General features: G+C 39.0%; 2 protein-coding genes across 15 annotated transcripts in view; one reads left to right on the forward strand and one right to left on the reverse strand.

Moving 5' to 3' along the window:
- The window catches only part of LOC111248951 (sodium/hydrogen exchanger 4-like), a 101,818-nt gene extending 96,482 nt beyond the window's left edge, over positions 1–5,336 (forward strand). For all 7 annotated transcript variants that reach the window (XM_086988197.1, XM_022802098.2, XM_086988198.1 and 4 more), the window contains 3 exons: positions 1–250; positions 589–830; positions 1,537–5,336. In XM_086988197.1, coding sequence (XP_086844323.1) covers positions 1–250; positions 589–830; positions 1,537–1,920 — 876 coding nt within the window. In that variant the 3' untranslated portion in view covers positions 1,921–5,336. The remainder of the gene's footprint in view (positions 251–588; positions 831–1,536) is intronic.
- Positions 100–26,807, reverse strand: LOC111248953 (sialin-like). 8 transcript variants are annotated; one of them, XR_015327196.1, is made up of 11 exons: positions 15,561–15,849; positions 13,854–14,068; positions 13,294–13,530; positions 12,613–12,790; positions 12,242–12,381; positions 11,742–11,882; positions 11,177–11,309; positions 10,666–10,907; positions 10,067–10,297; positions 6,284–6,581; positions 100–238 (listed from the first exon to the last, which is right to left on the reverse strand). XR_015327196.1 is itself a non-coding variant. In XM_086988203.1 (9 exons), the coding sequence occupies exons 1-9, from the start codon at positions 26,223–26,225 to the stop codon at positions 10,094–10,096; spliced, it is 1,359 nt and encodes a 452-aa protein (XP_086844329.1). In that variant the 5' UTR covers positions 26,226–26,807; the 3' UTR covers positions 7,524–10,093. The 8 variants fall into 8 exon arrangements, 7 of the variants coding, with proteins under 7 accessions (XP_086844329.1, XP_086844328.1, XP_022657838.1 ...); XM_086988203.1 differs by lacking the exons at positions 100–238; positions 6,284–6,581; positions 15,561–15,849 and adding an exon at positions 26,209–26,807 and having other exon boundaries at positions 7,524–10,297; positions 13,854–13,920; XM_086988202.1 differs by lacking the exons at positions 100–238; positions 6,284–6,581 and having other exon boundaries at positions 7,524–10,297; positions 12,242–12,333.
- Between the last annotated feature and the right edge of the window lie 22 nt (positions 26,808–26,829).

Genomic DNA, 26,829 nt, shown 5'->3' on the forward strand with positions numbered 1-26,829 from the left:
TATCACCACCGATATAATCCGAACCTCGTTAACGACGATAACCAGGAGCTGGCGGCTCACCTTCGAGCTCGCCGTTTGCGGGCCCGCCGTCTGACGATGTACACTCTTGCTGGTGATGTACCCTCGGAACCCGAGCAGACTGACCAGGATTCGCTGCATGGCAGCTCAGCCCTTCCGATCCAGGGGTATCAGCCCATGTCGGGTGGGCAAAAAAACACTACCGAAAGCGAGTCTGATACTGAAACAAAAGGTACAATAGGTTATAAGACGCAACCGTCTTCAATCGGTCTGCACGAGCGTGCAGAAATAGCCGAATTGTCAGATCAGCTAATCGCGCTATTGCATGCAAAGCATCTTGAAAATTGCCGGCTGTTAGTTTCGTTAACAGATACACTGAATTCTTCTTCTTTACACATGTATGTTTGTATGCATAAAAAGCATGAAAAGCAGCCGTTTAAATATGGCGCAACCATATTATCTGAGACAATCCTGTTCGTACTCCTATACTATATGCATGGTCGTTACTTTGACTTGTGCCAATCATCATATTTTCCCGTTGTCTGTTTGGGCACTAATGTTTTTTCGTAGGTCGCCGAAGGACATCGTCTCAGGGAGAGCGACGTCGTTCGCTTCGTCAACGACGGAAGATCTCGACGCTGACGTTAGGCCAAGTGTCGCATTTGGACATTCTACGTGCGGCACAGCAAAGACGCAGCTCATTGCTTAGCCGCCAATCGGGAAGCCTATCTGGGCCTCCGACAGCGGGCACGACCATGCCAACAGGCCACGCTGCCTTTCACGCCGCCGTAGAAAAAACCGATTCCGGAAAGGTCAGCACGCCTTATGCTGCCTTTGCATAGTTTCCATAGGGCAAACAGTGCATCAAAGCCAGTTAATGGAATGGGCCTCCCAGTCTGCTTTTATTTTTATAGAGACTATAATCCGCGTGTAGTAAATAGTCTTTAGGTAGAGTTAAACGCTCCTCTCATATGCGAGGAAATCGAATACCTGATGTGGGACCTAAACTTGACTACTGTGAAAATCATACAAAAAGGCAAGCAGATCGTAAGCTCTCTACTGCAACAATAGAAAATTATCCGTTCATCCTCTTAGAACTAGACATAAAGAAAATACTCATAATGGTTCCTGTTTGAAAACAATATTCAATTAATAAACCTACTCTTAGGACCCGTTTGATTTGGTTTATATATGGCTCTAACAATAGATAATCATTCGTTATTCATTTATTTGTTGGCATAAATTATAATCCCTGTTTTTTTGAACGTCGTTTAAATTTAGCTAGCAATACTGTCTACAAAGATGAACCTCATATACGTTTTGTAGTTGCATGATATGACATATTATAATCTGTAGTGATTGGAAAGCGTAGTTCCTTACGAGCTGTGCCACCATTAACTACCGCTACCGAACTGTAAATAATAACAACCCTATCTTTTGGTATCGAGCTAACGACGTTTGCAATCACTTTGTGTCGTTGGTAACACTGCTTGGTGGCAATGGGGTATACGCATATAGGAAAGCGTTCAGTCAAGTAGACCACCCAGTTTGAGATTGTCTCGCCAAAAGGCAATCTCATCCTCTCAGGAGGACGTGCTTGACACGCTACGGAGCCCACACGCCTCCGGGTCCGCATGTGCTACTGTAGCTTCAGCAAGCAGCAGCAGTGGCGGCGGCGACGGCGACGGCGGCGGCAGCCGGAGCAGGCAGGACTCCTGCACCGCTCCGGAAGCGATGTCCGGAATGAGTACTCCCACTGGCGAACGGAGAAGCTCATTAAAATCGCAAGATCGAAACCACTCAGGCGAGGAGGATGCAGAAGTCCGCAGCCGACATCACGTGGTCACCATCGAGGATAACGGCGAGGACGATAAAAAGACCTTTGAAGAAACTAGCATATAGGCAAATACAGATAGCAAGCCCAAGTGGGTCGTGGGAAAAGCGTCACCTATAAAACGCTTATTGATTCTAGCATAAATAGCAGTATCGATGCTGGAACCAACAGCCGCCGAACAAACGGACCTCGCTGGTTAACGATATCGTTTAACATTACCGACTACTGACTAAGTTAGCGACCCAGATCACAGATGGAAATACTGAAAGTTCAAGCCGTTGTGTATGTGTAGACGCCGTATACGTGTATAGGAAAATTCCATGCCTTGTTTGTAAACAGGTAGTTTATCGTGAGAAACGTTTCTTAGCAATAAGGGCTGACCATCGGATTAATTCGTTTTGCATATGGGCCAAAAATGTTTTGTAAAATCTGAATGTTAGAGTAGAACCTGCCGACAATGCAGTTCACTTTAGGAAGTGTGCCTTGAAAGACAATGTGATTGAAACGTGACAGCCGAGCTACGCGTCGATTGCTGCCCGCTATTAATGTTTAGCGATCAACTCAAATAAACCTGCTGTGTTTAGGCAGCGGCAAACAAAAATTTCAATATGGATTTTGTAAATTTTCGCCCAGTCAGTTCTGGATCATGCGAAACTATTTCTAAAAAATGCCTGCAAAATTGCAGTGATCTAATAAGCCACAATAGCTAAGTGTTTCTTTGCTAAATCAATGGCTTAAGGCCTCAACTAATGCACAGGGAGAACTTCTACCTGAAGATCTCTAGAATCCCTTAGAGACAACGGGGCACGTTGTGGCAGTAAAATCCTGATATCATCTCTGATGACACTTAGAGAAAAACGTGATAGAGTATCATAAAATCAACGTACAATCGGCAAAAATGTATCAGACAAAATCTTACATACGCGTAGAACGCTAGTATTCACCCACTGATTCTTTTCATCTCAGCTGAGATGACGCGAAATAATAGAAAAGAAAACGCCACACAGATAATCATGTTTAGAAAAAGCTAGATTGAAGAAGCAGGGGCGACGGCAGTTCACAAAAAATGAGAACTAACAGAAACAGTGAACAGAAAGGCCTGTCTACAAAGCCTTTAGATGAACAAGTGGGCTATCGAAAAATGAGTATTTTCGGGCTAAGCACATGCGGGTTACGTATATGATGTAGCCTAGGTATAAAAGAGTTGTCGATATAAGTTTACAATCGGACTGTTCGGAATTCAGAATCATGGTAGTCCAGGATATTTTTAACCAGTTGCTATCCCAGCAACAACGAGAAAGTTGAGCCTACTAAATGTCTACCAAATTGTAGGGCCATCAAAAACGATCATCGTTACTATTCTAGGTATGCTCTAATCCCTATGGCAAGCAAGCCGAGGCCAAAGGTAATTCACCAGCCTGTAAAAAGTAGCTGGGTATCGCTAATTTCTATTCGAATATTGATCGCGGTCGAAAATGGCTTGTAGCGTATATGATTAGTTCTCAGGCCTCCATAGAGGTGACAGAGAGAGGTAATTACTAGAAACAATTATATATGCTAATTTTATAAAGTGGCTAAGACAAGTAAGCAGCTGAGATATAATGAGGACAAGCCGAATCGGCAGGAGGCGTTTCTCAGAGCGGACAAGCGGAGAGCCGACGTTTGCCCTGCTCGGATACATATTCAAAGGAGAGAAAAGAGAACAGCTAGACGATACGCGCTCATTCTATCAATCAGAGCATATTAACATGTCGAGTAGTCACGGTTGAGCAATATACTGGGACGTTAGAGATGAAAAAATTATTATATACAATTGCGGCTGAAAACTGCTGAGGGGACAGGCATTTAGGAAACAGTTGGAAAGATCGAAACACGCGGTACCTAAACATGGTATTAATACTGATCATATTTAAAATTGGTTCTATTGAAAGGTAAAACAAAAAAACAGGCCACTTCCGAAATCGTATGCAGTCTGGCCCTAACGAACAAGTAACAGCAAACTAGCTATTTATTGAAGCAGATTTACTATACATCTATATGCCTAGTCAGAATAACGATACAGGGAACAACACAGCTTCGCACGTTGCTTATAGTACAAGAAAAAAAAAACATACCCGAAACTAAAGCAGACCACAGATATAGAAGAAACGCTATACTTCATCAGGAAATATAATATGACTAATAATTTAACGATGGCTGTCAAAAGACGCTGAACGGAGGGCAAACCTAGGCCGAATGAAATGCTTGAACGTCCATGTTGAAATCAGACGAACCATTTACCTAAAATAGGCCTCAATAGATGAGTACGACGAGCATCTGGAAAACATATGTCGAAACATCGAAATGTCTAAAAGTAGAATATAGAAAGGTAATTTGCTATAGAGATTCGGAAGTATGTTTTGTTGCAAGGGCTGCCGAGTCAAGAGGAACCGTTGCGGATCAACTGGTCCAAACGTTTCCTACCCACAAACAATCAATTGTAAGTCTGCCATAAGTCCGACGATCCATATAAGTGACAGAAAACGAGACAACAAGCGGTGGACGGTGGAAATAGGATACCTATTCTTTGAAACGATCATTATCAATCACAAGTATAATTAGGTATAAACAAATTGAAACATATTATCACTTCGAGAAAAAAAAAAACAGCCCCGACAATAAAGTCGTAACGAATAGAGAGCTACCTTCGTAAAAATACCGTTCGTAACAATAACTGCAATCAGGAGATGATAAGATTTTTAAGATGATAAGAAGAGATGATAAGAAGATCTTAAGATGATAAGATATTTACATGTTGTTGAAGCTGCTAATTATAAGAGAAAGGACACTTCTAAGAATAGGTAAGGTTTAGAAGAAAAAGAAACCCTTTTTTGTAGTTCTACGAAAAGAGAAACCCCCTCATGCATACTCCAAAAAAGTATAAATACAGTTAAAATACCACATGCGATAGAATATCGAAATATATAAAGAGCGTCAAATTCAATTGTGGAGAATGAAGACATAGCTAGGAGTCAACGACCTGATACAAAAAGTGAATTATTTAAATCAGTTTGAAAGAGGTGTGCGATCAAAAATCAAGCGAACGATATAGTTTAAAAAAGTGTATACAGACGACGTATTGTTAGTTTTCAGAGACGTTGTTTATCTTATCTGAGGGTATCTGAAGGAGCAATAATACTGGAAACAATCAGAGCAAACATCTAAGCTAAGATCGATGCAAGCAAAAAAGTGGCAAAAATTACTAAATATATCATCGTGTTTGTTTAGGTGGTTTAGACGTTTCTTCTTTTCGTTATTTTTTTTTGGATCGTGGCAAATATTTTTCTGTCATCGTCATCGTCATGTATGAATCATTTGTGAAAATTACAATCGATCATAGACAGATACTAATGGTAGACTGAGGTCTTCATCCGAACGATCCCGTTATTGTGATCGCCTGATACGTGCCAACAATAAAGACAAAGTATATTCCAATATGTATTGACATCATTCTCTCTCATTTATGTGGTTCTACAAACACTGACTTTTCATACGTAAGTAGATAATAATGGAACTAAAGAAAAAGGAAGAAAAACGACGATTGCGTACTTCAAATGTATTCGAGTAAAAACACATTATCTAGCCGTGATAAAAATGATCCGGTGCGCACTAGTGCTTAGGGTAATTTACAACTGTAAAAGGCAGTAACGTTTTGATAACAGTTTGGTTCTTTTTTGGGAGGAGATTTCCAGTTTTGATTTTTCATAGAACTAATCCCTAAGACGCCTTCGTCTCGTCTAAGAATTTTTCTATTCTGCCAATAGACACGCTACGAAGAGGACTTTAGCTTCATTGGAAATAGACATTGAGCCAGCTGAAACATCAACACAGGGAACTGACCTCAGAGACAGTTTCCATCAATGTCACACAGATCAGAATAATACTTACGACTCAATTTATGCTATTTCTCTATAGAGTCATTATCGAGGTTACTACTAGTTAGAAAATAGCAATATTTCACTTTCTTCAAACCTATCAACACAGATGCCGCTTATGGAGTTCAAAGGTCACAACTAATTTCGGCTACCATTCACGCGATTTCCACAAGACGCAGGTATGTCCTACGAACGTTTTCGGAAATAATTTTTACGCACACAACACAAGCTAGCGAACTGTGAAGGAAAAAAACATCGAATAGCATCCCGAGTGGAAGAAACGAATAACTTTTATCTAAATACAAAAACTTTACAGATCTTCTAATCTAAATCTAGAAAACTTCGACTAAAATTCACTAATGAATATATCATTGTCTTAGTGGCTATAAAATATGCTACTTTCTTGTCTGACCCGCTGAAAGGATCTCTTGAAATATATCACCTAAAAAAATAAAACGCAATTAGCTTACAAAAATCTCTTAGATGACTGAAACATGGCTCAATCGATTAAACTTACCTTCTCTGCACATATGAAGGCGTCCCCACTGTTATTATGCGTTTCCTGAAGACTGTGTTTTATAGGTAGCCCGTAAGGCATATAGACTGAAATCTGTTCAGGTTACATACCGGCATTACTCTTAGTGAGCGTGGCAATCCTGCAAGCCTAGATATGTTAGGCGTCGATTTAGCGGTACCTGCGAACCGTGGGGCAACTAAGTCGTAATTGTCTGCAAATCCAAAGAGGAAGTAATTCAGGAAAAAACAACTAGTATGATGTCCTGGTTAAGCCTGCAACAGGATGCGATCATCATAACCTGAAACGCAACAGTTGAATTCATAACAACATGAAGGACTTCCAAAGTGATACAATGGAGCTACGCAAAAATATTATCAAGATAGCTTTAATTATTGTAGTCATCGTAGTGATATTTTATGCGCGACTGTTCTTCGATTACGTGTAGTTAATTCAATGACATTCACTTTGAAGGTTGGCTAAGTGGGTGGCATTTTCTGTACACTGCGTCAGCGATGTACGATAAGTTTTGCGTAAAGGCCAAAAGGATTTTTTGATAAGACATTTTTTGATTCCTTGCTTCAGCTGGTACGGAAGTAGCAGTGATCGTAACCGTGGCCGCAGCGAAGCGACTCTCAGACATCAAACAACACCTGCATGGTAGTAACGGAGGTGGCAGCTGTTGTACGCCTTTTCGTCCATAAGGGGCACGGGGATTATGGGTTTGTGTCTCGCTAATGGAACAGGCCAGATAGCTAACAACCGATAACAAAAACGCGCATGTAGTACTTTCTGTCGAGTCTGATCATCCGCAATATAAGCTTGCCATATGCGGATTTCGACGAAGGACTAAAGCGGGCTCAGTTATGCCATGGCTTGCGTCCTAGATTACCCTCATAGTCTTCTATTGCGTTTCAGATCCAGCATGGTCCAACACATAGGTAGTAGAACTTGAGTAAAGCCAGCCGTAGAGAAAAAACTTTTCATATAATTTAGTGAAAAACTATTGGCAGAGCCTAGGCTACAAACAACGTAATTTTTATAGAGTTATTTATCTAATATTTTTTGGCTCCGCAGTATATTTTCCCCGTAACAGTTTTTTTTTCAATTCAAAATTAGGCATGATCCCAGTCAGTATGACTGCGATTCTTTGCAAAATTTTCATGTAAAAACATAATTTCAAAACACCCGCGCAAAGTACCCATTCTCCAAGGCAAGCAAAAATGATCAAAAACTAGCAACATATTTTAAATTGTCGCTTATTAAATAAGCAGTTTATTAAATAAGCAAACTATGATATAACATGATTGAAGTATGTTTGGGCAATTCGCTATCAAAACTGTATTAAAATTGAAAACCTTGTGTTGATGGAAAATTAGAGGTAAAGTTCAGAAGAGAGCTATACTATATCATTATACTTGGTTCAAAGCATTACCATAGCTATAGAAAAATGCTTACCACCTTATCTTTTTATTATAAACTATTCGCCCATCTCGTTTATCCACGGCATAGTAACTGTTACTTCAATAAGGATTTATTTAAGGCAATCATGTGTCGTCGGTCTTCCCGCAAAAACGAAAGAGCTGTGCGATTTATCAGACACAGAACTTCTTTGTCAATTGTTAAGATCTTTTTTCCTTCTACTATATACGAGCATTATCTTGTCTACGCGTTAACTCAGCTATACACGGTCTACAGATGCAAATAGCCTCTTTGCTTCATATTGCAATGGTAAAACACGAATAATTTAAACTGGAGAACATCCTCTGTAGATCCGTGCTGGTCTTTAACGCTACGAGTTCCTGTTTAGCAAAATGGCCTAGAGCAGCTGAGACACAACAGGGTACAGTATATCCCATAGCAACGTCGCCTTATGAGCTTTTCCGTCAGGCCAGTTTCCTTGTTCGTGTCACCGGTGTGTACTGGCATTTACATGCTTCTATATTAGCCTATAACCCGAACTCCAGTGAGCTATCGTCTCGCTTTAGTACGTGGTGAATCGCACGCTAATAGCGTGACAACATCTATAACAACAACAATATCAACAGACATACAAACAACAATAACGATGACACGCAATAGAGAAAGTAACGTTGCAGAGCTGCTGAGGTCGTGCAGCGTTACGAAGCTTTAGCGTATCGTCACGCGCTCTCGCTGCGATGTATTTCGTACGTGCATTGATTAACTGTTAAACTAACAAAACCGACGAATTACTGGTCGTTACACGAAATATTCGAACTTATCCGTTGCTAGATACCCTCAGCTTTAAAGTAACACGGGGATGACAGCCTTTCTGAATGATGTGTTTAGGTTTTGACGTTAACTTACCATAAACTTAATTTAATCGTTTGAAATGGATCACGTTTGAGACAGATGATTCTTTCCGATGTAAGACAATCGATACAGAACGGTTATCAAGGCGTCCCTAGACCGAAATTATCTAACGGAAGCTACGCACAATAAATTGCAACCAAAGCAGGGTACCCGGGCACTCTGCCCACTGGAACTGAACCCATGCCCATCCTACAACGGCTTTAGAGGAAGAAAGATATTATTCATCATACACCATATAGAGGTGATTAACAAGAGCTTTCGGTATAATTTCTGTCTGACTGTTTTAGTAAACGTTATTCAACATCACGTAAATTAAATTTATTTCCAAAATGGTAATCGATTTTCAAGGTCGCTTCCTTATTCAACATTTAAAAGTAAAATGTTCGAGTTCGAAACCCGCCAACGCAAACCCAATTCCCTCAACTGAAACGTTAAATATAAGAGAACTTGATAATAACGACGTCTTTAGCACTTAGCAGTTCTAACCGTACGCTTAGAAGCTACTAAGCGAACATTTCAGCTGTCGGCTTATGCAATAATCTGTCCTTCTACGCGCCATCGTGTGACCTCTATAATTTCTATTTCCATAACATTACCTTAATAGCAGATTCGGACGGAGTCCAACACATTCGCCATTGAACTAGAAAAAGTATCGAATACCCCTAATCTTTTTAATTTTTTTTTTGTAAACCATATGTTATCAAGCATGCCACATTATAGGACACCGTCAGTCGCCATAGCAACGGCCATATTGGCTTGGCAGACCTATCTTGGACGAAAATAAGTACGCATTTGTTTTGCTTTTTTGTTAGTCCTACTTAAAAAAGCCTTTGTCATAAGAAAGTCTAGTATATCCACTATCACGACTGTTAAACTACTCCGCCATGCCAAAAAATGGAACGAAGAAGAATGCGTACCAGGTAAAACATAGATGTTTTTTGGCTACGTTACCGAAGTTTCGCTGTCGATTTTCTCGGCCACGTTGCATGACACAATATTCTCAGTAGAAACTGCCACAAAAGCTATTGGCAAATTGATCTTTCAACATCATATGACAGTGTTATAACATAATAAATGTGCGTCTTGCAAAACTAAATCATTAAAAATGCAATAACGTTGAGAACCGAATATAAAGTTTAGCCTAAGCAAAAAAAAATACGAAAAACAAGCGTGTGCAACATACATTTCACTTGATTTAAATAATTTAATAACAAACAGTGTTAAATTATACCGTGAGAATTAGTTGTCATGTTTCTAGCAAATTTACCACCAAAAGCCAAATAGAAATTGACGGGATTAACAGTGGCACACCATAGATAAGCTCCGATTACTAAGGCACACTCCGATCATGGCTGACTTGGGTTTCCTTGATATAAATATAAAAATTTAACTAATATATAGCTTCTTAGGAGATACAGCCAACAGGTTTTTGTAGTTAGCTTTTTTAGCGACCTTTCGTACGGTGTCGAGCTGGCACTTCTAGGAATTTTGATTCACTATGTCAGAACCCTTACGAAGTCTGCCATATAGTGAATTTCCTTCGGCGTCACAGTTTTCTTCAGATCTTTCCTCCTGGGCCCAGATCTGTTCTTCAGCTGTACCAAACATGAGGAAGAGGGTCGAGTTTATCATCGTGAAAATGCCCGTATAAAGGAACGCGAGATGCCATTGCGTAAGCGTATTCTACAATTAACATTCCAAAATACGAGACACGTAAGTTTACAAAATTCAACGATTTAGTAATAACTAGTTAATTTTTCATCTTCAGATGCCGGATCATTGAAGAGTAAACACAAAACAATTAAGACAATTACTTTTGTGAGCCATAAGGTATTCTTCTAAACAGAGTCAAATTTATCCAGAACGATGATTTTTCGCTAATTAGAAGCTTAGACAATAACTTTCGGATCAGTACCCCTGGCGAATCAAACAGAAAGGTAATCTCACAGATAAACATTTATCTGCCTGATAAAACCTTCAATATCAAATTAATGTGAAGTTATAGAAATAGTATACGCGCAATACACCTCGGGCTTGTCAACGATACAAACATTATCCTCTGTGAGATAGCCCACAAGTTTTGGTGCAAGAAGGCCTGCGACGTTGGCCATCACATTGAGGACGCCTGTCACAGCGCCAGCGAATCGTGGTGCAATGTCGAACGCCATACCCCCGTCACCCCCGCCGGCAAATCCAAGAAACAGATAATTAACAAACAGTGTTACCATAACGAGGTCATAATCGCAACCAATCCTTGAAAGGAGGACCATGCAGAAGGAGGGCAACAGTTGCGCTGAAATTTCAGGACGGATCAGTGCAGTTAACAATAAAAAGCAAGTTAGTTCATATTCCTGAAGACCGTTACGTACAGGAGTTCTTTACATCTAAGATAACATTTTTCTTTCGCTTCGACGAGATTCAGTTTTAAGAAAGAATTGTCGACTGTCCTTCAACTTGATGTTGACTTTGGACGTATTCATCTTATAAAAATTTTTATTGGCTACATTTATCAAATTAAAATGATTTAGCATCTTTAGTGGAATATAAAGAGAGATTACTTACAACAAACGATGAAAAATTTCCGTAATCTTGTCTTGTTGAATGCTTTACGTTCGATTAGTTTGTCCGCGATACGTGCAGTGACAAGGAGGGTGATCGCGATGCATAAATTCATACCTCCATTAATCCAACCGTTCTGCGGAGATTCAGATATTAATAGAATAATCGCGATGTCATAGAAGCACATTGAATTCAAACTAAAATGAAGTAAATGAAGAAGGAGCTTAAAAACAAAACGGTTATTTGTTTACTCCTACAACTACTACAAAGGACAAATGACACGAATTTTCTGCGTCTTTGCAGATAAAATGTAGTGTTACGGTTATTTTCGGTGTGATAATCACTCCACATTAAAGATTACTACGCTATACACGTTATTTTCCGTTTTTTTTATAACAATTTTAAAATAATTTTCATGTAACAAGTCGATGAAATCCCCCCCCCCTCATAGATCTGCTTAACTAAGAAACCCATAACATATTTTGTTCCTCCTTTATCCAGTTTCGTATGATATCAATTAATTCATTCATCAGTTAAGTCCAAGAAGTTGGTAGGCAAAACTACTCACAGCAGTGATGTCTATGGCGAACATATCATTAAGGTATGTCGGTAGTTCTATGAGCATCATGTAATAATTGAAAGAAGCGGCCAATTTGGCAAGGCCCAGAATAAGGACGGCTGGTGAGAACAGGATTTGCCTCCATGGGATCTGGAGTACGGATATGCAAAGAAAAAACACAAAGGAAACAGTATTGAAATGTGTTAGGAGAACATTCATCGGTTTTTTCATTTAAAATCAGTGTCGATGTGTGTTCATAGGAGACTTAATAATGTCTATTATCGGCATGCCAAATGTTCCCTACAAAGCCTTAAAAGAAAGATTTGTCTATTTCCTTAAACAAAGATATTTCAAATCTGCTTCAAATTAAGGTGGCATTATATCTTAGGATTCTGCACATAATTTGATTTAATTTATTGCTTATGTGAGAGTTTCAAAGCTTTCTACGAATCACATTGTATATCTATATCATACGTAAGATTTAAGGAACACGAGCAAATGCACAATACCGGTGGGCGCGCTTTTTTAAATTTGCTTGATCGTGATTCGACAATGTATTTGCGCTCTTCAGCGGAGATCCATGGGTGTCGCTCCGGACCATCTGCCGCAACACAAAACCAAAATACCGTCCACAAAATGCCGAGTAGGCCTACAAAACACGCATATATACAGATTATTCTAAAACATACTAATAATTCTGCGGAACAATCGAGGATAGTTAGCGACTCTGTTCGCATTGGTATTCTACGCTATTGGATTTGCAATATTCCATTGCGTCAATAGTAAGCGTACCAGGTAGATACGACTTACTCGTACGTTATGCTTCTTTTATATATCTTTATTTACATTTTAATAATCATAAATTCATAGCGTGCTTTACCGAATAGATAAAACGAAACGGACCAGCCCATCGGCGAGGTGCAAAGATAGGCTGACACTGGAAGAGTTACAACCGTTCCGACCACAGTGCCAGCGTTGACGAAGTTTAATGCCGAATTTTGCTCGTTAGCAGGTGACCAACGCGCGATAAATGCGAACACTGCTGGGAACGTAATCCCCTATGAATGGGGGCACGAAAGCCATAAAAGAAGACTTTTCTTTTTTAAGATGTCCACTGTTAACAGCAGAAAGGCTCGCGTACCGATAGTATTTGCACAGAGCCGATTATTCCGAATATCAACTCATTTTTAAATTTTCTTTTCGTCAAATCAAATTTTAAATAACTAGGACTTAGGCATGAAGAGCAGGGTTTTTAGTTCGGAAAAAAAAGCAATTGAAAACAGGTTTAGTGCTATTACGAAAAAATGTAAATTCGTAGCCAGCAAAAAGTGCAGCTTTAGCTTGAATTAAAAAATATTCCGCTGTAAGGTGCAATTGCTAGTTGCTCTTTATACAAGAATAGGCGTTTGTGGGATGAAGGTCTGGCGAAGCACCTAATCTCTACATTGATAGCTGTCAACTAGATGCTTCCATATGTCCTAACAGTTGTCTCCTGACAATATACGTACTACATATTTCTCACCCAACGGTCCAGTTATGAGTTATCTATACGAAAAAATACCTCTGAGAGGCCTTCACAGACTCGGAGCGCGACCAAGGCATAGTAGTTAAAATAAGCAGTAACGTGTGTCAGGCATGTGAGTAACGAAGTTAGACCCACACCGAGTCCAAAAACCCAGGTCGCGCTGGCCACTTCCGCAAAGTATCCGCCCGGGATTTGTGTGATTAAGTATCCTAAGAAGAACGCGTATAAAACTGTCGCTTGCTGGTTTTGATCCCAATGGAAGTCACCTTGCAGCTATTGAGAAATCCCAAAATCAGTACATAAAACAAAATCTTTAGAAGATACCTTGACGATCTTATGCAAATTTACCTGCCGAATCATAGTTACACTGCGATATACACTGGGGGCGAAAGCCGGAAATGTCAGACAGAAATACGAATGCTCGGGAACCCTAGCACAAACCAGCAAAAAAAACAACAGCCTACTTAGTGTAAGTAAGACATTTTTGGACCTTTCTCTTTTCAGCACATATATATATATATATATATATATAGAGAACTGTTTAGGAGAGCGGCCTCTTTTTCTGAAAGATAAAATTTAAATCGAAGCACACTTACTTCGCGAAGCTTTCGCGATAACGAATGCCCTCCCTGAGCTATGTGTTTATCCGGTCGACAGTTATCACTAGAAATAAAAGTAATATTATCACCAGTAGCATTAATGCTATTGGTCATAGCTAAAATTGCAACGGAAAAGTTCAGTCTCATGGCATAGACCAGAAATGCGCCGATGAACATCGAGAAACAAAGAAGGAACCGTATCTGTAAAATGCCTAAAACGCAAGCATAACGTATGGTTATTAGAAATATAAAATATTAGACAAAGATATATTCAGATTCAATAGATATCTATTTGCCATTAGGTGCCAATAACTAGTAACTGATTAAATATATGAGACGTTTCTATAAAAAAAATTATAAAAAGTTGGTAGCAAATCAACAATGCTTTATAGGTCTATACATATGAAGCTTCTTCATTGCATCGAATTCATTATTTACTATGTTTCAAAGAGTCTTTTAATCCTTTTCAGATATCTACCTAAGTCTATAATGAGCAGAGCCACTAGAAATCAAGTTATTATATGTGTTACTGGAGATAACGCCGCACCAAGTAACATCGGATGCTTGATCGCAACAGCAAACCCAAAAGCGATATTTCCTTATGTAGCTAAAAAGAAGAAACCTCGTTATCAATTATGCATATGTCGATTTTTCCGTATAGATATGATCCATATTTCCTTAGTAAATAGAATGTCGTCACTATAAAGGTGTAGTAAAATTAAAATTCAATGTTAACCTCGTTTTTTAGCCAGCAATCAAAGTGAACATTGTACCGCCGACCGTCGCTGTTTGAAGCTCGTGCGAGGTTGAGCCTAGCATGCCAAGGACGCTGCCTTATGTGCCTGCACGAACACATGGAGGATCCTCGACTCGCAAGTAGGCAGTGACATTAAACGGAAGATAGTTCGGATAGCGAACTATAAGTAAAGGCTGTTCATCGTCAGAATCAAAGGGCTAATAAAGCAATTTTGTAATCAACGGGGTAATACAACTTCAACAAAGCCGTGATTAATAAACTAATACCAGCAGCTTGGCTTGCGATATCCTTAATTGAAATAAGCTATAGTCACAACTCTAATTTAAGCCGCTCTTAATGATACGATCAAACCTCCTATTTTGAACAGAATGGCACTAGAGAACATCCAGATACAACACTCAGCTTTGACACCTTCAAATTGGAACAGAGATGCTTTCGGTTCAGAATAGAACTATTTAACCAGCGTTTAAATAGTTTAAGAGCAAAGTCCGAGCTTTATCTGTGGATTGATCACAGACAAATGCCAATACTGCGAAACATGCTGACTGCTTCTGTCACCGTATGTCAGCTATTTGCTCGTATCAACCTCGAAATCATCCCGAAGCAGCTAAATACTCACTTAGTACTTTTAAATACCTTTGGCTAGAAAGCCTCACGAAAATTCATGCATGCATAATAAACATAATTAAGTAGCGAAAAGTGACGTTGCAAAAAATTCACAAACACAAAAAGGGTCAACTTGATGCCTATGTTGTTCTGGCCCTTTATTACTGACATTGTCGCTACCCGGCCATTGGCCATTAGTGAGACTCGCACTAGAAAGCTAGTCATGTAAGACAAAGATACATAGATTTTACCACGCGGCATAAAGGCATCTAAGGGTTTACTAAAACGCACAACTACGACCTAATAGTAACCGTGTAAACTGCGTTTGTTGCGACACTCACTGCCCCTTCGCTCCCTTAAGGTGTCTCCTGGAGCCTGACTCATACTGTTGCGAAAATGCTTTCGAATCGTGATATCCTGAGTACAATCTCCAAGCAGAAGCCGAACAGGCAATGTTGCACAATGAGAAAATCGCTCTATCTCCCTTTATTATATCGGCGTGCAACTCCTTCTTCCTTCAGACGAAATCAACAAGTTTGTTTGCGCAGCTGTATCTTTTAGGCTCTCGGATCTGGACAACTAGGTGGACGAACTAGTCGCAGTAGCTGTATTAGATCGAACTTTTAAGCACTTAACTATCTGGATGTAGAGAGGTGCTTCTGGACGAAAGAGTTCGACACGGATCGATCTCATCACCCTTTCCTACATTTCACGCTGGCCTGTAACCGTCACCGAAACATAGACATAGTGGGAAACGTAGACGGCAATTCTTAGAATGCCAACGTCAATAGCGTCAGTGCGTAGGCAGGCTGGTTTTAGCATATATACTGGTCTCCAAAATGGCTTTCTGTTTGGAGAGAGTGAAAATAGAATTGCGTCATGGTAGTGTTGCACTTTGCAGGTAGAATAATGTACGATTCGTATATAAGAATATTATCTGGAGAATTTACTTTGCCCTTTGCCTAGCAGCCGCGGACGGCCTGACGATCAAGTAAAAATAGACATTTCGTCACAAAAATTAGCTGCCAATCGTACGAGGCGTTTTGTGCTGGTGCAATCGAGATGTACATCCTAGCGATAATTAATGCAGCGTTTTAATTATCTATTCCAATATATAGTTACAGCATTCATGGAACGAAGACTTGCGACACTTTTCGGTATGGAGTAAATACAAGCATTTTAGTCTCTTAGGCCGTACGCTGATTCTTTGAGCAGATATTGCTGAAAGCAATATAAACGAGATATATATATATATGAAACAATAAATCAGTAACAAGGAGGAGACTAATAAAATGTTTAGGTTACATACAACGCGTATTGGGTAGAAAATAAAGTTTATATAATTTAACTGTATTTATATTGCTTGATAACAGCAACAGTATAAAAATTAACTCTCTCGGCTATCCATCTATAAATCTCGGCTGACTTCGGCCTGATTCTGGCTCCGACGATCCTATTAGCTAGTTTGCGACAGGACTAACAGTTTCAGACTGTCAGTAAGCTTTAATTACTTCGATAGCCGACAAGGACGTTTGACTTAACATCATTCGATATAGATACAAGGGTTTAGGTAAAGCATAGTTTTTTTTTGGGGATACGGTTAAAAACCGACTAAGTTCCTTGGTCGCGTTATTAGAGGTACGGTGTCGAGCTGGCACTTCTAAGAATCTTGAATAACTATGTCAAAGCTTTTGCTAAGCCTGCCATCCAACAGAGCTCTTCAGCGTCACAGTTTTCTTGAGATCTTTCCTCCTGGGCCCAGATCTGTTCTTCAGCTGTACCAAACATGAGGAAGAGGGTCGAGTTTATCATCGTGAAAATGCCCGTATAAAGGAACGCGAGATGCCATTGCGTAAGCGTATTCTACAATGAACATTCCAGAATACGAGACATGTAAGTTTACAAAATTCAACGATTAAGTAATAACTAATTAATTTTTCATCTTCAGATGCCGGATCATTGAACAATAAATATAAAACGATTAAGACAGTTACTTCTGTAGGCCGTAACGTATTCTTCTAAACAAAGTCAAATTTATCCAGCCAGAACGATGATTTTTCTCTAATTAGAAGTTTAGACAATAGCTTTTTAATCAGTACCCTTGGCGAATCAAACAGAAAAGCAATCTGACAAATAAACATCTACCTGCCTGATAAAACCTCCAATATCAAATTAATATGAAGTTATAGAAATAGAGTAGTATACGCGCAATACACCTCGGGCTAGTCAACGATACAAGCATTATCCTCTACGACATAGGCCACAAGTTTTGGTGCAAGAAGGCCTGCGACGTTGGCCACCATATAGAGGACGCTTGTGACAGCGCCAGCGAATCGTGGTGCAATGTCGAACGCCATACCCCCGTCACCCCTGCCGGCAAATCCAAGAAACAGAAAATTAACAAACAGTGTTATCATAACGAAGTCGTAATCGCAACCAGTCCTTGAAAGGAAAACCATGCAGAAAGAGGGCAACAGTTGCGCTGAAATTTCAGGACGGATCAGTATAGATAACAATAAAAAGGAAGTTTGTCGAAATGTCGACAGGCACTTCATTTAATTTTATATTCCTGAAAATCGTTATGTGCAAGAACCCCACAGGGGCAAGTTGTATCCAGCAGCCCTCAACATCTAAAATTGCATTTTTCGTTCGCCCGGATGAGTCAGTCAATCTAAGGAGAAATTGTCTACTATACTTATACTTGGTGCAAAGATTATACCAAACAGAATCTATTTTATAGCTGTTTATATTTCGCTATGTTAAGCAAGGCAAACCAGCTGAATGTTACTGGATAAAAAAAAAATAGACAAAATCACTCATAGCAAAAACAAACCATCGCCTTAACCTCTTCTTATTAAATACTTCACCTTCGATGAGTTTATTTAGCGAGACAGTGATCTCGGCACCCAATAATATTCGTACCTCTGCCGACCAACCTTTCTGGTGGTAGTCAGATATAAGCTGAACGGTCGCGACATAGTTGCGTGCACATAGTAAAATATAAAGCTGCTACTTAGCAAATCGAACGGTATTCAGAACGGTCACAGTTAGTTACAAAGCTCGATGCCGAAAACACTTGCTGACAAAACCAGTATTCCATGATTTATAGTTCATTAAGTGTGTTTAAACGAGCAAAAAAGGAGACAGGGACACGTTGAAAAAATAAGAGGAGTTTATAGCAACTCTGCAAGGAAGGGCCACAGTGGTAGCCTAACAGGATATGCTGGAGTATTATTTCGGGTTTTCAAAACGATAATCTATCATAAGAGGTCATCATCGTGTTCATATTGTGCTCATCACAATGTTAGTCTTCGTTGCACACGCAAATGAAGTCAGTTCGAGAACAATCGATGATGAGTCTGCTCTTACAAAAGGGCAAAGATATATATACATATATATATATATATATATATATATATATATATATATATATATATATATTACTGCTGACGTTACAGATTTTGTCTTGCTTATTAGTTTGCGTGGTGTTGGGGTAGATCAGCAGTTCTGTGAAAATCATATTCTGGTTAAAGATATCTGCCAACCTCGTAGAGCCCAAAGTAACGACGGCTGATGAAGGCAACACGTGTCTATATTAAATATGGGGACAAGGATGCGATAAAAAAAAATAGTAGAAAATATTATCGAAATGTGTCAGTCGAAAAGACGCATAATTACGAATGACGAGTACGTAGTGCACATAATAGTGTTCAATAAATCAGTTGGTCTACTGTTTGTACATCACAGTATTTTTTTTTGAGATTTTTTGGTCTACGAGTAGAAGAATCAAAAGGGGGTTCACTTTTTTCCTTTTAAGCAAAGCTATTTCAGCTTCCTTATCTTGAATACTTTTGCAGCCTTTTTATACATACCAGTTATGTTTTAAGATTATACAGATAACCTCATTTAATTATTCTTAGCTCATGTGAGAATGACAAGATTTTCAGAAATCGCATTACATCTATGTATCAGAGTCAGCATTTGAGATAGGATAGCAAATGCACAATATCGGCGGGTACTCTTTTTTGCCTGATTGTGACCCAACAATGTATTTATGCTCGTCAGCAGAGATCCATTTATGTTGTTCTGGACCGTTTGCCACAACGCAAAATTAGGTCGTCGCTCACCATAAACCAACTAGGCCAGCAGGAGACGCACATATATATATGTAAGGGAAAAAGGTCGCTGCTTCAAGTCTCGCCAAGTTACTCTTTAATAGCACAGCACGTGTAGTATGTGTCTTTGACGAAACTCTGCCGCGAAGTTGGCACAAAGGCAGCCATAGCGCCAGTTGGAATTACTCCCTAGAGCCTAAAAGCCAATGAAATACGCATCTTCTGAGCTGATCTAATAGAGTATGCGGAAGGCTTAGTTATGGATCAAAGCGATGAAACGTAATACACAAACTTGCGTCGGGTGCAACTTTTAATGACATGATTCCTAATATTGAAGCCTAGATAACACGGCTCGTTGGCGAGCTTACGTACTATCTCACACGGTTGCTGGCCATGGGGTAATTCAAAGTTAGCTTTATAGAATTAGCAAAACCATTTGGATAACCGTGTTCTGTATATAGCTGGATTCAAGAATTCGGCTCGTAAATTACTGGCGGCACGCAGGGCATTCATTTAGGTTAAGGGTTGATAGGCCCAGCACGGGAAGCACTACACCTTTACAATCGTGCAAAAGATTTCGCATTTTTCTGTAGCCGGTCGCGCGATAGTTGGGATAAGGGAGAGGTTTTTGCGCTGAATGTATAGAAAGAAATACACGCCTTCTTAGATTGCGCCTAGTCAGTATGGAGGACAGATTGTGTAGATGAGCAGTTGGTCGCTATATTAATTTGTAGTACTGCAGACTGAAAAGATGGGCTGTTAAAAAAGGAGAATACAAGGAAAAGAACAAATTCGACATTTCAGAATGAAATAAAGACAGCCTTCTGTTTGAGATGAGTACTTATACAAGGCGTTTTTCAAATATCCCATATTTATTTAATTGTCCTTCATTAACATAACGTTTTATGATTCCTGTAATAAAGCGCAACTTTTGTATTCATATCCAACATGCTTGTTTTACTATATACGTAAAAATACGGCACCTCCACAGCAACGCGTAGAGGTAGGTTGATACTGAAAGAGTTACGATCGTACCGTAAAATTGGATTTTGCTCGTTAGAGAGCAGCCAACACAACACGAATAAAACAGTTGCCAGAAACGTCACTCCCTATAAATGCGTGATCGACGGGTATCCATATGTCCAGACAAGCAAATCGTTAGATCAGTACTTCCAACTTGTTATAAATCGACTTTTACGAGGGAGAGAAAGAAATTACATTAAACACCGCAAGAAACAAGTTTTTTTGTTTATATTAATCTCCTTGCCTAACTCTAGTACAAATGCTTTACCTCATTTGCCTAATCGTATGTTTGAGAACGTGTTTCGTGCGTGCGGCGTCAGTTTACCTTTCTGTGTCAACAATCGTTACGATCAGAGCCCCTCGATATCGAGTTTACTCGGGAATTGCAGAACTACTCGATTACAAAAAAAATCTCGCCCCCCATTTGGTTGAACGGCATTCACATGTCCTTGTTTTCTTTCGTTTTCGTCATCCAAATGCAACAACAGTAAATTCCAGGAAATAGCTTCTTTCAATATTAGAATAAGGGCAAAGGGAGAGTCAAAATTAGGCATACATGATGGGCAAGGATGACAAGCTAGCTAGTTGCCGACCAATGCAGTGTGTAAATGCTTGTTACTCACATAATTTAGCTATTCTAGGCTACTTACGGTACTTAAAGTTCAGTTTTTTGTCCTAATTGATTTACTGAAGCGATCCGCCGATGCCAATATTAATTAGTTCGAATCTGAGCGGCACTCTCATCCATAAAGGATGAGAGTGCCACTCAGAGCTGCTTTGGTATAATAGTGACGTTCGCTGGCGTCTGTAAGATCCTGTTGAGTCTATCTGCGCTTACAAATATCATGTTTTGACGCTTCCGTCATTTGGTCTCGTATAACAACGTATGCCTCTACTAAATATGTTTCAATTCATTTTCTTCTCGGTGCAGTAAAGTAGCTCCTATATATAGGTTAGCGTTGCGAACGTCACGTAACCAAATAATGTAGACACGCCTGAAAAGCTAAGCGTTCGGTGTTTTAGGCTAAATTTACTATACGCATATAGTTTTATATATGCTCTTATAGTTAATAGACTGACCTAGAATACATACACTGAATTAAAAATCTAACATAATAACAGATAATACCAGATTTATTAAGGATTATTTATCATCATTGATAGAACTGCCAATAATCGGTGTTACAAGGAGGGTGCCGCAGGGTAATGACTGCTTTGTTATAATCTCTGTTTGCACATATTTCTTTTAATATGAATAACTGTAATAAATATTTATTTTTTTCAGAGGTACGCTCGTCTTTGTTTTGCTTTCCCTTCCTGCGTTGTTGTATCGTTGGTCTGGATAATACTATAAAATTCTAGGATGGAGACAAATTTAATCAAGGCAAAAATCATCATGTAGGAGTTTTTTACGCATCTATAGCCCAAAGGCGCGTCAACATCGTATCAAGTGCCTTTCCGTTCGTCGCGCTCGACTTACTCGTTGCCGAAAAATATAGCATTTATGCCCTCATTGTCTATATCCTCGCCGAGGGCTTTGTGTACGTAACCACACGTTAATTACAACATAAAATTGGACATTCTGCTTCAAGCTTAGTTAGATAGAATTATCTGGATAAATCTAAGTGAGTTCATTCCAAATGTGCCTGAGATGGCACTGTAAGGATAATCCTTCCTTTTACAGGATAACGTAATTGTTTTTATACTGTGCTCTGGACACGTGAATAAAACTGTTTCGCTTCCTAACGTTTGCTATTATCCAAACTAACAGTCCGTCATTATTTAGCATCAACTTGCAACAGGTCGACTTGACAAAGGAGTCGTCACTTTGAGGAGCTTGACAGATGTTGCCAAATTTCACCATCTGCATATGGTTGAACAAAGTCAATTTTAGACCTGTGAAGGATATCGAGGCAGCAGACAGGCCAAAATAGCGATAGCTCATTGTCAATGATGCGAAAATGAGACTAACTAAAACACCATCCACCCTAGAACCGGAACGCAGCCTGCTGACCTGCCATTCCAGTTTTACCTGTTGAATAGATATCCATTATAAGTGAGTAGATATCTGTTAGAATATGTGTAGCAAAAATCATTATTGTACTTTATATGACTGATTTTGTACCCGAAATTTTCGTGAACTAACTAGATTTAGCATATAGTGTTTGCCATCCACCGTTCTGCGGCTAAACTCTATGCATTGCATAGGACACTCTAAATGGTATGGTTAAAGAAAAACGGCTATGTGTCACAAAGTTCTATTAAACACATTTGTTGTACTCAAACCTACTCTAAACTAGTATTGTTTATTTCGGCTGAAACTTCTACATTGCTTGTTCGCATTTCTTTGCAAACAATTGGATTATCAACGAGACAAGCCCTGTATTAACATACCCCTTCTAAAGAGAGTTTCATATCATATAATAATTTACAAAGCGAATCTGACCAAGTGGGGCAAATTGTATTAAGCCTTAGACTTTAGTTAAAGTATCATTGGGGCTTCGTAGCACAGTTGCACTGCATGCCAAATCGTTGACATTAGTACTTCTTACATGTCTATATTATCGAGAACATAAAAAAAAATCCGACTTTTTTTAAACAGACTTAGCCCTAAGTGATACGTGACGAATATTTAACTAAACACACAGGCCCGTTCTGCATACATCGCTGGGAAAAATAACAGCGTTGGCTTCGACTCCCCTCAAAACCAACCGCTCAATCAATTGCTTTGTTATGTTGATCTAATCGTTCTATAAAATCTTCAAAAATTTCAGGAATTTTCAAGAGAGCAGTACTCTCTGATTAAGATCAAGCTTTTTTTCATTACCGGATCATTCAAAAGGTATACCTTTATCACTGAATAACAAAAAATGACTGATTTTAGACGATGCTATACATTTTTGGGTATATACATAAGGCACGGCTTTAAAATAACGCGCATTTCCCACAAAATAATATGGTTATCATTGGGGTTTATTTAATTAGCGCTGCATATATCTATATCTTCAAATTCAAGTAGATTTTTCAGTCATATTAGATAATTCAGTAACGCGCTCAGGCTCTAGGCACAGACTCTCGGATTCTATTATCGTTTATTGTCATTTACAAAACCCGTCGAAATGCAAGCACGCGACGCACTTTATTTGTTGTTGGCACATTTTGCCTGCAGACAATACCTAGGATTAGGCTAAGAAGGACAGCAAATAAGCTTAGGAAGATCGTAATAGGCGCAACGGACTCAGTTCGTTAAGACAAGAAACAAGGAACACAAATCTTGCGCCCGATAGGACACAAACTCCTCTGTCGGTAACGATAACAATGTCAAGAAACAAATCTCGTCTCTTTAGGATTAAACCTATTTTTTTAATCTCAAAAGCAAAAACGAGCCATGAAATATGGCAACGATATCACGACAGGAATCGGGTCATGATGATAACACATATTCGCACACAAACTCAGTTACACGAAAGAGAGCAGTCTCCCTTTGAATACAGATAATGAAATTAATCATTGACTAAACAAAATAACATTGGGCCCTAGTCGTACAAACCATTCAAGGCATAATACAGGCGAACAAAATATACTCAGGGCTTGCGAACATCAAGTTTCGTTTAGTAATGCAACAGGTCAAAAGGTTTGCTTAAAATCTTCACATATTACTATTGCTATAAGAGGATATGGTGAAGACAAATGCTGATGTGCCACTTACTTATAGTCTAGTATGTAATGAATTGCACAGAAAAGGTCTTCTTCTAAAAGAATGGATCAAGTCAAATAGGACGATCGTATTAAAACGTACAAACAATTCGAAAGCTTGAAATTCTCATTAATTCATTGGCAACAATGACTATTATTATGACTATTATCGGCCTAATGCGGTTACATTTCTGTAACTTTCGGACTGTGGTATTGTTATTACTGGTAAAAGCATACATTTATATTAGAAATGCTAAGTCTTGTCCATGTTAAAGTTTATTTGTACGAGTTTATTAATGAATTACAAGAAGTTACAGTGGAAAGGGTTTTGTTCGAGATGACACAAGTTCTGTTGGGTTTTAACGAAAAGCTGAGAGAACGTTTCGTGCATCTATATTTTCCATTTTGATTGAAAAGAATAATAAGACAGAATAATAAGAATAATAAGATTCGGGTGCAATTCGAAAAAGAAGCTTGACACCAAACCTTCTGCTAAATGTTCCCTATACTTAAATATATTAAAACCGACTATTGTTCCTATATCCCCTATATATCTATCGAAAATAATTTTGACGGCAACGGTCGCCTTTGACATTGTAACGTTCATTTGCATGACTCTGTCGGTTAAAGGTCCCTTAAATTGTAAAGGACCAGTTAATGGGAAAATGTTCATGGTACAAACAGACCAAAAGGACCTGAACTCACATTAGAATCCTTAAATAAGGCCTAACTACTGTTAATCTAATATCATATTTTGCACTGCCTTCATAGCTGCGATCGTTTGTTGGTTGTAACTGAAAACAGGAAAGACCAAAAAATTGAATTTGTTGCATTTGCGGTTCTTTTCATGCTTAACCAAACGTGAATCGTAATGCGTTCAGAATTATCTAGCGGTTTTATTGTTCTGAAATTATATTTTCTAATTCTTTATTTTGTCACTTTTCGGCCATTGGTCAACAATAATTATATAACGAATCCTTTAGGATAAACTGGGGGCTCCCAGCGCACTTAAACTTATTGATTCTTGAGAATTTTGAAAACATTTGGTATTCTCAAAACGTATTTATGTTTTTTTTTGCAAACATAGCAGGAATGATTGCAGCTTAAAATGCAACTAAAGAACATTTTCTATCTAAAATTATCTCAACGTAAGGTAAAAACGATAAATGCTTCCTTATGCGGTATACCATATATTTAGGCGAGCGATGGTTAATACGGCTGAAAGATAATTTAGATCAAACGGGGACTAAATAGTAAAATGAATCGAAGGTTCGAAATATATTTTGATTATTAATATTTTTAATGCGTATTGACCTAATTAGCCTACTTGTGTTCTGCTTAGTCTGACCTATGTAATGTAATGAATCACGATAACCATGCAAGTATTCCACCGACCGACTTTTGTTTGTGCCGTTGTTTTGCTAGACAACACCTGATTCAACAACCCTAATTCAGGTTTGGCTAGCGGAAAAAGTCAAGACTCTGCAAGAATGCTAAAATCTTCCGCTCTCTTAATAGAGAAGCTACGACTGACAAGAAAACAAACCGGGGTACATGTTTAAGGGGACTCGAAAGCTTTCTCATGTACGATGCCTAGTTTACAAATGACTCATGCAAAAATAACCTTTGCCATGGGCTCTTTGTCACTCATTGAAACGGGGCAACGGCTACTCAGATGACGCGCACGTTCACTTATAGGTAAAGACGCTAACTTATTAGGTTTGTCAATGGAAGTAATTTGAAGTACCATAACTTATTAGTTATATGCAGGTTAAGCCTCGAATAGCTTAATAGGGATAAGTTCATCGTATCCAGGGTTTAAGCAATATTTGCTCACTTATTTGTAAGAGCTGGCAACCCTATTACAAGAACTCGTCATGTCAAACGTATTATGAAACCACTCCCGCGAGACCACAGACAGTCCGATCGTAATCGTTAAGAGCACAAATACATGTAAATAGAAACAATTCGAAGATATTACTACACATGGATGATTAAAAAAAATACTATTTAATGTAATTTTGACTGCAATTCGTCAACCTTCTGGGCAATTCTTGTGTTATGATAAATAGTCGTGGCATTACTCCTCAGTGTTCTAACTGTTTTTACTATTTCAATATTGTTTAATTGAGTCAAATCGAAGTTGACCACTCACGCTTTTCTGTGTTCCATAAAAGTGGAGCATAGAACCAAGCCTCAGACCTTCATAATTCTCAAATGAATGCTGATTCGCAACAGATCCTTCATAACAAACGTATAATCTTTTTTTTTTTAAACCTTTTGGCGCGTCTCCCCCTTACGAGTAGTTACATCAGGCGAAATTTTGCCTTGTAGTTCCCTTGATGGGCAACTGTGCCGCTTCGAGCGCTAACAATCACCAGTCTTGTCTTCTCAAGGCGTTCTTGTGTTTTTTTCACTCGTGCGGAGCAACTGCAACAGTCGGAGTCAGCACTAAAACACAACGTCTTAGAAAGAGAAAAAAGGGAGCCTCGTACTTTATCCGTCCGTCTTACTGACGGGTTCGTGCTCGGCCTTACAACGAAGTCCATCCGTTCATGGAACGCCGCATTTTCTAATAAGTATCGCTATTTGAATCCGTGTGTTCCCTGTGCCCTTTCATACTCGAATTTGAAACCAGCACACACGAATCGCAGCGATGGCTTCACGTGTCTCGTATTCGACGCGTTTTATTGCGGGTTTAACTTGCGGACAGCATCTTTCCTGTCCAGCGTAATGCGCAAACATGTTCCGATACTAACTTTCTATTACTATTCAC

The sequence above is a fragment of the Varroa destructor genome, unplaced genomic scaffold, assembly GCF_002443255.2.
Source record: "Varroa destructor unplaced genomic scaffold, Vdes_3.0 BEIS01000004.1, whole genome shotgun sequence".
Lineage (NCBI taxonomy): Eukaryota > Metazoa > Arthropoda > Arachnida > Mesostigmata > Varroidae > Varroa > Varroa destructor.

Coding starts and splice junctions, on each gene's coding strand:
- LOC111248953 (XM_022802103.2), bottom strand. CDS start 15,603: ATGAGTCAGGCTCCAGGAGACACCTTAAGGGAGCGAAGGGGCA. Junction 14,069..15,560: donor CTTAAGGGAGCGAAGGGGCA/GTGAGTGTCGCA, acceptor CTTGCGTTTTAG/GCATTTTACAGATACGGTTC. Junction 12,382..12,612: donor CGTTTCGTTTTATCTATTCG/GTAAAGCACGCT, acceptor CGTGTTTTGTAG/GCCTACTCGGCATTTTGTGG.